This window comes from Kogia breviceps, chromosome 4, assembly GCF_026419965.1.
Source record: "Kogia breviceps isolate mKogBre1 chromosome 4, mKogBre1 haplotype 1, whole genome shotgun sequence".
In the NCBI taxonomy this organism is placed as follows: domain Eukaryota; kingdom Metazoa; phylum Chordata; class Mammalia; order Artiodactyla; family Physeteridae; genus Kogia; species Kogia breviceps.
In genome coordinates, this window is record NC_081313.1 from 170,774,702 (window position 1) to 170,789,269 (window position 14,568).

A 14,568-nucleotide genomic window follows, 5' to 3' on the forward strand; every position below is an offset into this window, starting at 1 on the left:
TAAGCTTGCCAGACCTATCTGAGCTCAACTCTAGCTGAAGCTGAGACATTATTGGCCAATTACCCATAATACCAATAGTTATTAGTTTTGGGGAGTGTAGCTCCAATCACACTTCATCTACTCAGTGCTGCCCTATAAGAGGCTAATACTGAGAAACAGGCTGCACTGAGAAACTGAGGTTTGGAGAGATTAGTAATGCTTCCCAAATCTGCTTGGCATCTCAAGGGCTAAGCCATGATTTGAACCCAGGCTGCCTGTGGACCCCCATCGATGACACAGGCACATGTTGGCCTGGAGGGACGTTCACAGCTACAGGACAGCAGTTCTCCTTGTCCGTTGAACTCAAGAGATTTTTAAATAACCTGCTTTTTCACCTCTTCTGGATCTCGTGTCATGACTGTGTTTGCCTCACATAATGAGAAACCAACAACTGGGTTTGGGTTGTTTCTTGTGTGTCGTGTGTGTCTGATGAGGGTGCCTACGGCCAACAGAAGGTGGTGAGGAGAAATTCTAGGAGGTTGGGAGCTAAGCCAAGTGGAGGGAACAGCCTGACCCCCAGCCTCTGTGCTCTGTTTACCTCTGCCGTGACGTGGCCTCTGGGACTCGTGGAAGCTGCCAGTGAGGAATGCAGGGTCCCGGCCGACTGAGCTCATCGCTGGCTGGCTGCCTGCAGCCTGCCCCACTGTTCCTCCCAGCTTGGCCATGGGACTGGCCATGAGGTCATCGGCTAGCAATGCTGTGAAGGGGAGCCAGATCGGCCTGGCTGCCAGCATTCCAGAATTTGGTGAAGTGGAAACCACCATGGAGCTAATGTCACCCTTTCCTGTCCCTAGGGACAACCCACGGGCTGTGTCCCCTTGAGAAGTTCCAGGAATCAAGGGAACTAATTACTGGTCCTGCTCGTAAAGTGACAGACACCCACTCATGAGTCAGCAGCTCCACTCCTGGACATGCATGGTGGAATACTATACAGCAAAGAAAAAGAACAAGGCGCACAATAGGTGAAGAACAGCCATGGTGTTGAGTGAAAGTCACCATACAGAAAAGAGGATGCACTGGCTGGTTCTGTTTACATCAAGTTAGGAAACAGGCAAAGTCATCCATGGCAACGGAGGTGGGCACAGCTGTTATCTGAAGGAAGGGAGAGTGATGGAGCCGGGAATGTTCTGGAACCTCATTTCGGGAGGTGGTTATGTGAAATGTCATCGAACTCAACACCTAAGATTAGGCCTTTTTGCTTTCTGTAAGTCATATCTTGATAAAAATTTAAAAATAAAAAGGCAGAAGGCTGTAGAAAACATTTTTGTGATGCCTCAAAAAGTTACACATAGAGTGACCCAGCAATTCCCCTTCTGGGTACAACCTCACAAGAATTGAAAACAGGTCCTCAAATCTTCATGTATGTGTTCAAGAAAGCACTACTCACAATAGTTCAAAAGGTGGAAACAACCCAATGACCATCAATGGATGAATGGATGAATGAAGTGTGGTGTCTTCATATGCTGGAATACTATTCGGTCATAAAAAAGAGAAAAGCACTGATACACACTCCAACATAGATGAACACTGAAAACATGCTGAGTGAAAGAAGCCAGATCCAAAAGGCCACATGCTACATGATTCCCTTTATATATGTGATACTGTGACCTAAAATAAGAAATATACATTTGGTCTTTCACCCCATTTCTGGCCTAGAGCTCCTAAAACCCTTGGGATTTCCTGTGAAGAGAGAGATAAAGGTGTCTTTCGTTATGTTATAGAGGTGACTTTTGAAAAACAACTCAAGGATAGAGGCTGGTTGCTAGGAGCACAAACCGGGCAATTAGAGGGTTGGAACATTCAGCCCCAACCTCCCCATACCCCCCAATTCCGGGGATGGAAGAGGGGTTGGAGCTAGAGTTCAATTACCAATGGCCAATGACTTAATCAACTGTGTCTATGTAAGGAAGCTTCCATAAAACCCCAAAGGATGGGCTCTGGAGAGCTTCTGGGTTGATGAACATGCAGAGGTGCTGGGAGGGTGGTGCGCTGGAAGAGGACATGGAAAATCCATGCCCTTTTCACATACCTTGCCCTATCCATCTCTTCCATCTGCCTGTTGATCCGTTTCCTTTATTTTTTTTTAATATAAATGTATTTATTTATTTTTGGCTGCATTGGGTCTTCGTTGCTGCACACGGGCTTTCTCTAGTTGCGGCGAGCGGGGGCTGCTCTTCGTTGCGGTTCACGGACTTTGCACTGCGGTGGCTTCTCTTGTTGCAGTGCATGGACTCTAGGCGCGTGGGCTTCAGTAGTTGTGGCACGCGGGCTCAGTAGTTGTAGCTCACGCGCTCTAGAGTGCAGGCTCAGTAGTTGCGGCTCAGGGCTTAGTTGCTCCACGGCATGTGAGATCTTCCCAGACCAGGGCTCGAACACGTGGCCCCTGCATTGGCAGGCAGATTCTTAACCACTGCACCACCAGGGAAGTCCTGTTCACTTTAGAAGTTGAATTTTCTGTTAATTTCCTGGGGACGCTCATACCTGGGAGGCATGAGAAGCTCTCCCATGACAGCTTTCCAAGAGAGGTAAGGAGGTGAGTGGTGATGGCTTCCGAGAAACTCCTCCCAGGCCTCCAAACTCTGGGTTACCAGGGGACCCAGGCATTCTGACAAGACTCAGATGAGGTCTGCGTGGCCTGTATGGACACGTGCAGGATCCCATGGTGGGATCGTTCCCTACAACTCTACCCACCTTACTTGCCCCTCAGGTCTTGGTTTCCTTATCCCTAGAAAGGAAATGAGTCCCACGGAAAGAGGAGGACTGGTCCAGCCTCCCAACCAGCTGCAGTCAGATGGACATGATGGTGACATGAGCAGAGAGACGTCTCTACTAAGCACCTGCTGAATGCCCAGGGCATCACATTGAGAGCCTCAGCCCTCCACCCCCATAGCTGGGCGATAATCCCACTGCACAGAAGCTGAGGCTGAGACCCAGTGGAGCCAGAGGCTTGGGTGGGGCTACACAGCTGGAGGTGGGGAGGGCCTGGACTCCATTTGTCCAGTAGGAGCCTTGTTGTGTGACACCCCTCCTTGTATCTGTTGCTGCACACACCCCGTCACACTTTACACACCCCCACGATCTGCTTTGCACAGCGGCCCATCCTCTCTGAGGCCAGGAAGCTGGGAGTAGGCACAGGGATGGATGCCTGGGGCCAGGAGTCCTGAGCAGTAGAGCAAGGACTTGGTACCCCAGGAGAAAGGATGTTCCTGGGGCACCCTCTTCCCCTCTATCCTCTGATGGCTGGACCTGATACCAGCCTTCACTGCCCCAGGCCCCAGCACCCCAATTCTCTGCCACCTCTTCTTCAGGCCCAGCCAAAGGATGGGGGCCCAGAGTAGCATCATCCCTGCCCAAGCCTTCAAGAAGCCCCCAGTCTGGGGCAGACAGAGCCAAGCACACACACTCCCAGCGCTGTGGGGTCAGGGCTGGGCTGGAGGAAGGGATGGGGTTGGAAGCACCCTGATGAGCCTGGAAAGGAAATGTCAGAGAAGGCTTCCTGGAGGAGGGACTTTCTGAGTAGGGTTTTGAGGAATGGATAGGAGTTCCCCAGCTGAAAATGAGTAACTGCAAAAACACCCAGTTTATCAAGCACCTGCTGTGTGCCTGGTCCTGTCCTTTACACCTCATTTGACCTTCTCTCCACTGAAAGTCTCAATCCTTCCTTATTTTCCAGATGAAGAAATAGAGGTGTGATGGAGAGGAATGATTTGCCCCAGGTTGCACTTTCTGGCTCTTTCTGGCCCCCTTTCCCCTCTGCTTCCTTTGTTTTTCGCTATCTTCAGCCTTTGACCCTAAGCAAAGAGGGGAGAGCAGGAATCTCATCAGGGAAGAAAGCCACCTCACCTCTTGAGCTCCTGCTGTGGATTTCAGCACATAGTAATAAATCTTTTTTGAGAAAATTATTCTTCCCTCCAGTCCACCAAGCTGAGATGATGTCCCCCTTTCACAGAAGAGGATACTGAGGCTCAGAGAAGCTCCTGAGGGGGCTTCCCCAGCATACCTAGGAGCCCCCCCCCCATCAAAAAGCACTGCCCCCTGAAAAGCAGCCAAAGACCCCGCCCAGTTGTGGTCCCTGGAGTGTTTACTCTGCACCCACGGCGGGCGGGACCAGGCAGGCGGGGGCGGACAAAGTCCGGGGACTATAAAGGCTAGTCCAGCAGCGTCCGGTCCGTCCCAGCTTAGAGCTTAACTAACACAGCCATGCCAGGGCAGCGACCGACAACACCACACTGCTCTGCGATGCTGCTGATGCTGCTGATGTTCTCCTGGCTGCCGTCGGGAGGCGCCCTATCTCTGGCCCAGGAGCACCTCCCCGCTTTCCCGGGACCCTCAAACGTGCACTTCAGTCCTGATATCTCCAGATTCCGGGAGTTGCGGAAACGCTACGAAGATTTGCTGACCCGGCTTCGAGCGAACCAGACCCGGGAAGACTCGAACCCGGACCTCATTCCCCTTCCTCAAGTCCGGATAATCACTCCAAAGCGTGAGTAAAATCTCGGAGACCCCACCCTGGGCAGCTCCCATCAGTGGTTCTTAGACATAGAGGCCTAGACCTACCGCCGAGCCTCAGTTTCCCCATCCGTGAACCCGGCAAGAACGTCACCCCCCGAGGCTGATGGAGGAACTAAAGGCTGGGTTTGCATCAGGACCAGGCGAGGCTTAGCCAACCTGAGACGTTACAACACCTCCCCGGATGGCAGATGGGGAAACTAAGGCCAGAGAATCCAGAGACTCTACTGAAGACTCAAAGAGTCCGGAGAACCCAGAGACAAGGTCGGGCGAGGGGACGTGGTCCCTGCCCTTGGATGTGAGGAAAGGGTTGGAGGGGGATTTCCAGTGGGAAGGATCCAGGGGTCCGGCGGAAGGGCGGGGCGGGGGAGGGGACAGAGTGGGGCGCAGAGATACGCAGAACCTGCTTGGGCTGGTTCCGAATCTGATGCAATCGCGCGCCAAGGCACCGCTGAAGTTGCACGTGACTGGTGCCTTAGCGAGGGACTGGAGTATTTTCACGCCCTCCACCGAGCCTCCTGCGGACAGAGCGGGTGCAAGGAGATGTGGGCTGCGCTAGGAACTGGGAGGAGTTGAGGGAAGGGTGTCAGACCAGAAGGGAGAGCTCTTATCCCGCCCTAATCCCACTTGTGCTGTGGGACTCCAGGAAAACTTCCCTCTCTCTGAGCCTAGCGACTGGGTTGAGAGCCCTCAAACCTCAGTCTCCCCAGTATCCCCAACATCTGTACCAGCCTGGAGGTCTGAGAATCCTGGGGAGCCAGATACCCTTCATTTCTCAGATATGGAAGAGACCAGAGAGTTGAAAACACAGTAGCTCATTGCTGTATCTCCAGCCCCGGGCACTTAGTATAACTTCAGTAAAAATGATTTTGGCAGCCAGAAGGAGGCAGAGCCAGCGTTGGAATCTGTCTCTCTAAAAGATCAGATATACATTCATTCCTGCAAGTATTAACTAAGCACCTAGTATGTGCCAGGCACAGTGGTGACCAAGGAGACAGAAATCCCCGCCGAGATTCTGGTGGGGCAGGCAAATAATAGACAACCAAATAAAATATGTGGGTGCCAATTTTAGGCAGGCTGGAGTGGTATGTAACCAGCCATGCTGAGATTCAGGGGAGGAGTGTGGCCGGTAGAAGAAGTAGCTTGTGCAAAGGCCCTGAGGTAGGATCCAGCTTGGGGTGTTGGAGGAAATGGGCACACACACACCACCACCACCCCGCGCCCGGCACACAGTAGGCCCGTGAGTAACTGGTTTGTTTGTTTGTTTTGCGGTACGCGGGCCTCTCACTGTTATGGCTTCTCCCGTTGCGGAGCACAGGCTCCGGACGCGCAGGCTCAGCGGCCATGGCTCACGGGCCCAGCCGCTCCGCGGCATGTGGGATCTTCCCGGACCGGGGCACGAACCCGTGTCCCCTGCATCGGCAGGCGGACTCTCAACCACTGTGCCACCAGGGAAGCCCGAGTGACTGGTTTTCCTCTCTCCCATAGTGCGACGTGGACCAGGCGGCCACCTGCACCTGCGCATCCCCCGGGTCGACTTAACTGAGGGGCTCCCTGCAGCCTCCCGCCTGCATAGGGCCCTTCTCCGGCTGTCCCCGAAGGCGCGGAGCTCGTGGGACGTGACGCGGCCACTACAGCGTCAGCTCAGCCTCGGAAGCTCCCGGGCTCCCGCAATACGCCTGCGACCATTGCGGCGACCAGACCAGCTGCTGGAGGCGTTGTCTTCTGCACAGCCCCAGCTTGAGCTGCACTGGCGGACAAGCGCCACCAGGGGGCGACGCCACGCGCATGCTCGCACTCGGGACGGTTGCCCACTCGGGGAAGGGCGCTGCTGTCGCCTGCAGAGCCTGCGCGCGTCGCTCCAGGACCTGGGCTGGGCTGACTGGGTGTTGGCGCCGCGCGAGCTGGACGTGCGCATGTGCATCGGCGCGTGCCCGAGCCACTTCCGATCGGCTAACACGCACGCGCAGATGCAAGCGCTCTTGCATGGTCTGAACCCTGATGCTGCGCCTGCCCCGTGCTGCGTGCCAGCCAGCTACGATCCGGTAGTGCTCATGCACCAAGACAGCGACGGCCGCGTGTCACTCACGCCCTTCGACGACCTCGTGGCCAAGGACTGCCACTGCGTGTGAGCGGCCCTGGTCCTTCACTTATGGCACGGCACAAATGCAATGGAAATGACTTCAGTTGTCCTTGTCTGTCTAATGGGCTCGTGGAACGTGAAATACCCGATTCCTAACCATTGCTGTCTGCTCCCTCCTGGCCCAAACCTATGTATTTATGTTTGTATTTATTATTAATTTATTGGGGTGATCTGCCTGGGGACTGGAGGGCTGGGGAGGGGTGGTCTGACAGGGTGTGCGTTTATGGAAAACTCTGGTAATAAAAATGAAGCTGTCTGACCTGACCCCTGTGGTGTCCAGTACGGAGCTGGTGACCCTGGGAAGAGCCCACCCCCACTGGCCTCAGTTCCCTCAGGGGAGCTGATATGAGATGATTGGAACAGTCTGGGGAATGGGTGGCAGGACATTCTTGGGGATGCCAAGAAATTGGACGGTGGTCATGATGCCAATGGTCCTCAAGCGCAGCCGGAGACATCCCTCTCTCTGTTTCTGTGCTTCTCTACCTCACTATTCCTCTGCTTTTGTTTCTGAGACCCTTTTGGGTCTCAGTGTCCCTCCATCTCTTCTGATCTCTCAGTACTCCTGTTTCTGTAATTATCTGGCCATGTCTCTGTCACCATCCTGCTCTCTCTCCCTCCATGGGGGTCACCTTTCCAAACACAGGCAGTCCAGAATCAAGTGCATTGTGTGTGAATCTGCCCCTGACCTGGAAGAGTCCCATTACCTCTCCTGTTTGTGGCACCTCCCCTCAAGTTAATGATGCCTCTCTCCTTTCATATAAAAAGAGCAGGGAGAGGGACTTACCTAGTGGCACAGTGGTTAAGAATCCAGCTGCCAAAGCAGGGGACATGGGTTCGAGCCCTGGTCCAGGAAGATCCCACGTGCTATGGAGCAACTGAGCCTGTGCGCCACAACTACTGAGCCCACGGGCCACAACTACTGAAGCCCACTATGCCTAGAGCCCATGCTCTGCAACAAGGGAATCCACCGCAATGAGAAGCCTGAGCACCGCGACGAAGAGTCGCCCGCACGCGCCACAACTAGAGAAAAGCCCGTGCACAGCGACAAAGACCCAACACGGCCAAAAATAAATTAATTAACTAATTAATTTTTTTTAAAAAAAGAGCAGGGAGAAGTTGTGAAGAACATTCTCATGCACACCACATCCCCCAGGTTATATCTTTTCCTACTTAGGATCTTGGAATTGCTGAGATGTACCAAACCCAGCCCCTTCCCCACACCCACTTGCCTGTTCACTCTAAGCAGCTGTCATGGGAGTCTGGAGGACAGAGCACCCAGCTTCAGCAGTGAGTGAGATGTGCCCCCTGTGAACTCCACCATCCAGAGGCAGATCTGAATGACTGCAGGTGCCCCTGAATGTATTCGGTGAGTACCCACTTTGTGCCAGGCCATGGCTGGGCACTGAGAACACGAAGGAACAGCGTAGGCAGAAACCACTCCATTCAAGCTCAGTTGAGTGCAGGGACAAATTAGTATAAGATAAATCATAAGTGGCTGATTGTAGTAAGAATCATGCAAAGAGGTCAACCCAGGCAATGCATTAGTGAGCAGAGGAAGATAGATTTTTGGCAGCAGGAATGGGGGCTCGAGTAGTGTCTAGGGCAGGGATGCAAGGAGGCTGAAGACCCTCATAGGTTGCCTCTCCCACCCTGGGTCACTCCCAGGTGTTGGGGAAGCCAAGTGAGCCTCAAAATTAAACTAAATGTCAGGATCACCCAAAGGTAGCAGCTGCCGTACTGAGTCTTCCCCCAAACATCAACTGTTGGCTTTGCCGGACACTGCTGCCCATGTGCCTTTTCACATCTCCAGGCTGGACCCCTGCCCATTGTGCCTTGTCCTTTCTACTTCTCAAACACCTACGCATCCTTCAAAACCCACTTCAGATTCCCCTCTTACATACAGCCCTTTTAAAACTCCTTCATTCATCTCCCTCTGGGGACTGTCGTTCCATCTCTCCTTCTGGCCCAGGCCTGACCTCCCAGGACTGGGGGTGTCTGTGTCCTGCTCTGTCTCCTCTAGTTTGGGGGCTTGGCAGGAGTCGGGCTGGGAGCAGCTGACAGGAAACCCAGCTGAGGCATGAGCTTGAACAAACTCTTGAAATACGCTGAGCTCTGGAAGTGATGAACTCTGCCTGAGGAGGAACCAGGGAAGGGTTCTCAGAGTGGCATTGGCATTGCACCTGGGCCTTGAAGGATGAGTTAAGGTATCTCAGCATATTAGAGCTAAAACAGCCTTAGAGGCCAATTTTATTTTATTTTTTTATTATTTTTTTTTTTGTGGTACGCGGGCCTCTCACTGTTGTGGCCTCTCCCATTGTGGAGCACAGGCTCCGGACGCGCAGGCTCAGCGGCCATGGCTCACGGGCCCAGCCGCTCCGCGGCATGTGGGATCCTCCCGGACCGGGGCACGAACCCCTGTCCCCTGCATTGGCAGGCGGATTCTCAACCACTGCGCCACCAGGGAAGGCCCCAAGAGGCCAATTTTAATCACCTTGTTTTATAGATGGGGGAACTGAAGCCCAGAGGGTTAATGGCAGAGTCAGGAAGTGGACCCATGCCTCCTGATTCCCAGACCAGAGTTCTCCTTCTGTATTTAGATGCTTAAGAGTGAGAAAACATGGAAGGGGATGGCAATCTGGGCAAAGGAAAAGCATGGGTAAATGGCATGGGAAAATGAAAGCTTCAGGAGGGAGGTGAGCTTGATGGGGAGGAGGCCCAGACCAGAAGGGCAGAGGAATGGAAGAGGGCAGTGGGTTGGGCAGGGCTGGGTCACGCAGGTCTCAACCACCAGGCTAAGAATCTGGGGGCAGTGGGGAGCCATAGAGTGTGCGTGAGCAGGGGAGGGGCGCAGTCCCATTCATGAGTTATAACGATCCCTTTGAGGCTAGTGTGGGCTGCCCTGGGGGGCCAAGTCTGGATACCAGGCACCTGAGAAGGGGGCCTGAGAGTGACAGAGGGGAGAGATTGGGGGTTGGGAGCAATTTGGGAGTCCCAGAGCTCTTGTCTTGGGAGCTCAGCAGCCTCATCTGTCCTGCAGAATTTATTGGGCAATACTTGCACAACAACAGGAGGGTGATGACAGAGTTCGCACGTTGACCCTCCCATCCCTGTGTTGGGGTCTCTCCTTCTCCACTTATAGCAGCTGAGTGGCCCGAGGAGCAGAGTGGTCTAGGGAGGGGGCTGCAGAGCCTCCCTGGGGCCTCAAGGATGATCCTTCCCTGGCCCCATTCCTCAGATGGGAAGACTGAGGCCAGGGAAGATCCAGGGTGCCCTGAGTCACCTGGAAGGGGGTAGGCTGGAGTTTGAGATGTTGAAGCCTCAGCGCCCAGCGATCACATACTCCTCTTCATCCAATGGGGCCTGGCCCAGCGACTGCAAGTTGCAGTAGACAGGCTGGGAATCATGGTGGAGGCTCTCATAGTTCATGTAGAAGTCGCTGTCCTCTGATAGGTGAGGCCTGTGGGGACAGACAGATGAGAGGACAGGTAGGATTCAGGGAGCAGGCACATCAGCTTTGAGAGGCAAAGTAGTTCAGGGCAATTGAGTCCACTCCTAATATTTACATATGAGAAAAGTGAGTCATGGGGCAGAGTTCTCCCAGCCTGGCCCAACTTTCTGTGAGGAAAGCAAGTAAGGGGCAGTGATTCAGGGAAGATTCTGTGGATTCAGCATTGTAACACTGTGGTCCAAGGACCTTGAGTCATTGTAGGGTTTTTTTCTTCCTTAAAGTTGAGATGGTTGCCCATTTTTTACATTAAATTCTAGATTTTGTTTTCCTATTGAAAAACTGGAAGCTCTAGTCACACCAGCCACATGAACACAAGTGGCTGGAGCTGAACAGTTGCCCCTTCAGATGGGAAGTGTTTTCACCAGTTCCCCAGAAGCAACTGAATTTGTGGTCTTGATACAAAAATAAATCTCTGAGCCTCAGTTTCCCCATCCACAAAATGGATCAGGGAGGAGGTAGCTTCTTAGGAATGTCTTGCTATGGTGGGCAAGACACCCAGAGAAGGGCTTCCCTGGTGGCGCAGTGGTTGAGAGTCCGCCTGCTGATGCAGGGGGACGTGGGTTCATGCCCCGGTCCGGGAGGATCCCACTTGCCGCGGAGCGGCTGGGCCCGTGAGCCATGGCCGCTGAGCCTGCGCGTCCGGAGCCTGTGCTCCGCAACGGGAGAGGCCACAACAGTGAGAGGCCCACATACTGCAAAAAAAAAAAAAAAAAAGACACCCAGAGAAGAACTTTCCTGCCTCCAGAACATCCTAACACCCCCACCCACCCCCCTCTTGTAAAAAAGCCCACTTTGGGTAAGTGGTGTCTATCAGTCATTTGTACTTTAGTATAAATTACTCCAAATACATAAATGGTTCTATGGGGATGGAAGTCAGGGTTTGTTTCTTGCTTCTGCTTCTGACCTTGGGCATGTCATTCCCCTGCCTTCCAGAACCTCCATTTCTTTCTTTCTTTCTTTCTTTCTTTTTCTTTTTTCAGCCACACCGCATAACTCGTGGGACCTTAGTTCCCCGACCAGGGATTGAACCCGCACCCTCACCAGTGAAAGTACAGCATCCTAACCACTGGACCACCAGAGAATTTCCAGAATCTCCATTTCTGCAACTGTAAAATGTAGGCTGGGATTGACACATCCAATTCTAAACAGTGTTTTTAGAGGAGACTGGTCCTGAGGTCTTGGTGACAGCCAGGCAGAGGCAAGCATCAGAACAAAAGCTGCCTTAGGGCCTATGGTGCCTTCAACTCCTTACCTCAGCCCACTTCTGCTTTTGAGCCATATTTGCATCTGCTTTGCATATTATCTTATTTCTCACCAACAGCCTCCCACAGGCCTCCTGACCTTTTGGATTCTGCTGCCCCAAAACCCAGCCATGACCCTCTTCCCTTCCTGCTTGGATCCTCCCAGCCCCCTCCAACTTCAGCCCTGATGTCTTGCCTTCTCAAAACTCATCCACAGCAGATTCTCTGTTCTCTCCCACCTCCAGGCTTTTGCCCTTCCTTGTGCCTGTCCCCCCTTGAAATCCCCTCCACTCCCTCATCCAACCTGGAAAAGTTGAACCCATCTATCTAAGCCCAGGCAACTTTGGAGGCAGGGCTTTGTGGGGTAGAGAGAGACACAGATGGCTTTCTTAGCATCTCCTATGTGTCAGAAGGAGACCGAAGTGCTGTCCCATTTTACAGAGACCGAAACAGAAGTTCAGAGACAGCCCTGGCTCACACGACATCTGAGCCCAGGCCACTGACCTCTACCGCAGAGCCCCCCACCCTGCCTTGAACACCTGCCTCCTCCCTCCCAATCCTTGGCAGCCAGAAGCTGGGTTTGCAGGTCATGAGAGGGACGCTTGTCTCATACCCAAGAACTCAATTCTTCTCCCAACTCCATGAGGCGGAGGGCTGTTATTGTCCCCATTTTATCAGTGAAGAAACAGTGACCCAGCGAGGTGGAAACTACTTGCCCCAAATCACACAGCCTGTAAGAAGCAGAGCTGGGAATTGAACCCTGGCCATCTGGCTCCAGAGTCTTGCAGGCAGATGTGTGTGGGTCACTCACCTGTGTTCAGCCCATTGGTGCCTGGCAGCTGGTTGGCCCACAAACATGTTCTCATAGTCAGAAGTGGAAGATCCGGGCAGGGTGGCTGCTGGGAGCTGAGGGCTGAGGCCCCGGCTATAGTACCGTGGCTGCTGGCCCAAGCCAGACCTGGGACTGTTCTGAGCAGCGCATGTTTTGCTCACGCCCCAGCTACTGCCTACCCGATGTCTACAGAGTCTCCAGGCCAGCACTGGGCCAGCAATGGCAAGCACAAGGAGCAGGCTTCCACTGGCCACCAGCACTCCTATGGCTGTCACGGTCAGGGGAGGGGCACAGCTTACTTCCAAGAAGGCAGAGACGTTGTGCCAGGCGCCGGTGGACACATCCAGGCACCGCAGAGGCAGTGGGCCAGAGCAGTTGTCCCGTCGGACCTCGTGCCAGGGTAATAGGACACAGCTGCAGTCAGCCCTCAGGTCAAGGTCACAGTGTTCAGCCAGTGCCCTGTCCACGGGGTCCAGGGGATTGTTGGTCACATCCAGGACCTGCAGCTTTACCAGGTGAGCAAAAAAAAGCGCTGGGAGCTCTCGCAGGCCATTCCCAGACAGGTCGAGAAGAAGCACACTGCTGGCCTGCAGAGACTGGTTCTGAGGCAGCTGGCTCAGGCTTTGGCCACTGAAGTTCAGGCATGTGTCCGTGAACTCCCTGGTCCAGTCCACGTCCCCCGAGGACACATGGCACGACAATTCCTGGCTGCCTGGATGGAGCAGCAACAGCACCGGGAACAGCAGCACCCATACCAGGGCGCCCCCCATGCAAGCAACCTAGGAGGAGACACCAGAGTCCAAGCCCCAACCTCAGTCTGGGGTCACCCTCCCCCTCGCCACCTATGTTTGTTATATATTTTTTTAATAGCCGAGAGCAGCTCAGGCCACTTCTGAAGTGTTAAAACTTAGCCCTTCCACTGGTGGCTCCTCTTTGATTGACTCTGGCCCCCTGCCTCAGTCTCCCCTTCCGGGGAATGGGTACCTAACCTGGATGCCTCAGGGGCTTGGAAGGCGAGGAGGAGACCTGACCCAGACAGCCCCTTCCCCTTCTCTCAGATCAGCCCCTTCGGGCTAAGTTGCCCTATTCCCCCCCCCCAACATTTCGGGAGCCCTCTTTGGCCAAGTCGGGAATATATGCAAATGAGCCGTTGCCCCGGAAACGACCCCGTCCCTCTGCCTTTCTTTTCCGAACTGCAGGCTGTTGGGAGTCTTGGGCTGGCGGGGGCTGCTGACGGGGTCCCACAAGCTCTGGTTTGCACAGACCAAAGTTCTAGTGCCTCTGTCCTACCTTTCTGGTCCTCCTGGCCACGCCTTGGCCTCGATCGTGCTAGAAGTCTCCGGCGCGGAGGGGCTGCGTGGTGACTCACCTGGACGCGGGGCGTCACAGGGTCTGTCCCTCCGCGGATCCGGATCCACTGTGGTGCCTGGCGCTTCTCAGGCTTTGTACCCAGCGACTCAGGGGAAGAGGAACTGGTGTCGGCTGAAGTGCAGAGGGGAAGAGTGAAGACACAGAGACCCGCCCCCCCGTCCCGCCCACCCCGCTGAAAGGCCTCAAGGACCAGGATTCTTAGGGGAAGGGCAGGGGCAGCCTGCTTCCTTCTTGCTGGAACCCAATGACTACATGTCCCCCAATAACACCCCAACTAACTGCTACCTCATCAACTCACTTCCTGGTCTCAGCTCAGTTGACTCCCAACCCATGCATTCATTTATTCGTTCAACAAACATCATCCATTCTGAGCCCCCAAGAGACTTCAGCCCTGTCCAGTTTCTTCAGGAGCAACCAGTCTCTGAAAAAGACAGAACCGGACACAGGCACCCCAAGTCTGATGGAGTCAGGTCAAGGCCAGAGTGAGGGACAGGGTACTGGAAGCTTTCCTGGAGAGGAGACATTAGAATTGGGGTATCAACACATGAGTAGGAGTTTGCCAAGGATTCCTTGGCAAACGGCCTTTTACTTCCCAAGCTCCTAGCCTCTCCCACAAGCTCAGAGCTCTCCTCACGTACAAATCATGCCTCCATGCTGCATGGGGGATGTGAGGAGGGCTCCCTGGGGAAGGGGATGTTGAGTCTGGGGCTTGGAGGCTGAGTTGCAGTGGAAGGCAGAAACGGATGCATTGCAGAAGGCACCGCAGGAGTAAAGGTCCTGCGGCTTGAGAAAGCATGGCCGACTGGGACAGCGTGGTTAGGAGTGGAGTGGCTGGAGGGGACAGACTAAATGGAGGAACTGGTAACATGTGCAGGTTGGGGAGGCAGCACAGGCCTCCAAAGCCAGGCAGAGGACTGGGGCTTTG

General features: G+C 54.2%; 2 protein-coding genes across 3 annotated transcripts; one reads left to right on the forward strand and one right to left on the reverse strand.

Moving 5' to 3' along the window:
• Positions 1 to 3,712: 3,712 nt before the first annotated feature.
• GDF15 (growth differentiation factor 15) lies at positions 3,713 to 6,953 on the forward strand. The gene is made up of 2 exons (XM_059062520.2): positions 3,713 to 4,522; positions 6,037 to 6,953. Exons 1-2 carry the CDS (start codon positions 4,240 to 4,242, stop codon positions 6,678 to 6,680), a joined length of 927 nt encoding a protein of 308 aa, XP_058918503.1. The 5' UTR covers positions 3,713 to 4,239; the 3' UTR covers positions 6,681 to 6,953.
• Positions 6,954 to 9,718: 2,765 nt separating this feature from the next.
• On the reverse strand, positions 9,719 to 13,746 carry LRRC25 (leucine rich repeat containing 25). Of its 2 annotated transcripts, none has more exons than XM_067032488.1 (3): positions 13,642 to 13,746; positions 12,252 to 13,051; positions 9,719 to 10,148 (listed from the first exon to the last, which is right to left on the reverse strand). In XM_067032488.1, the coding sequence occupies exons 2-3, from the start codon at positions 13,040 to 13,042 to the stop codon at positions 10,010 to 10,012; spliced, it is 930 nt and encodes a 309-aa protein (XP_066888589.1). In that variant the 5' UTR covers positions 13,043 to 13,051; positions 13,642 to 13,746; the 3' UTR covers positions 9,719 to 10,009. The 2 variants fall into 2 exon arrangements, with proteins under 2 accessions (XP_066888589.1, XP_058918502.1); XM_059062519.2 differs by having other exon boundaries at positions 13,563 to 13,746.
• Between the last annotated feature and the right edge of the window lie 822 nt (positions 13,747 to 14,568).

Excerpts from the sequence above, each read along its gene's own strand:
- GDF15 (XM_059062520.2), top strand. The coding sequence starts at position 4,240 with ATGCCAGGGCAGCGACCGACAACACCACACTGCTCTGCGATGCTGCTG. Across the intron at positions 4,523-6,036 it reads CCGGATAATCACTCCAAAGC|TGCGACGTGGACCAGGCGGC; the intron begins GTGAGTAAAATC and ends TCTCTCCCATAG.
- LRRC25 (XM_067032488.1), bottom strand. The coding sequence starts at position 13,042 with ATGGGGGGCGCCCTGGTATGGGTGCTGCTGTTCCCGGTGCTGTTGCTG. Across the intron at positions 10,149-12,251 it reads CACCAATGGGCTGAACACAG|GCCTCACCTATCAGAGGACA; the intron begins GTGAGTGACCCA and ends CTGTCCCCACAG.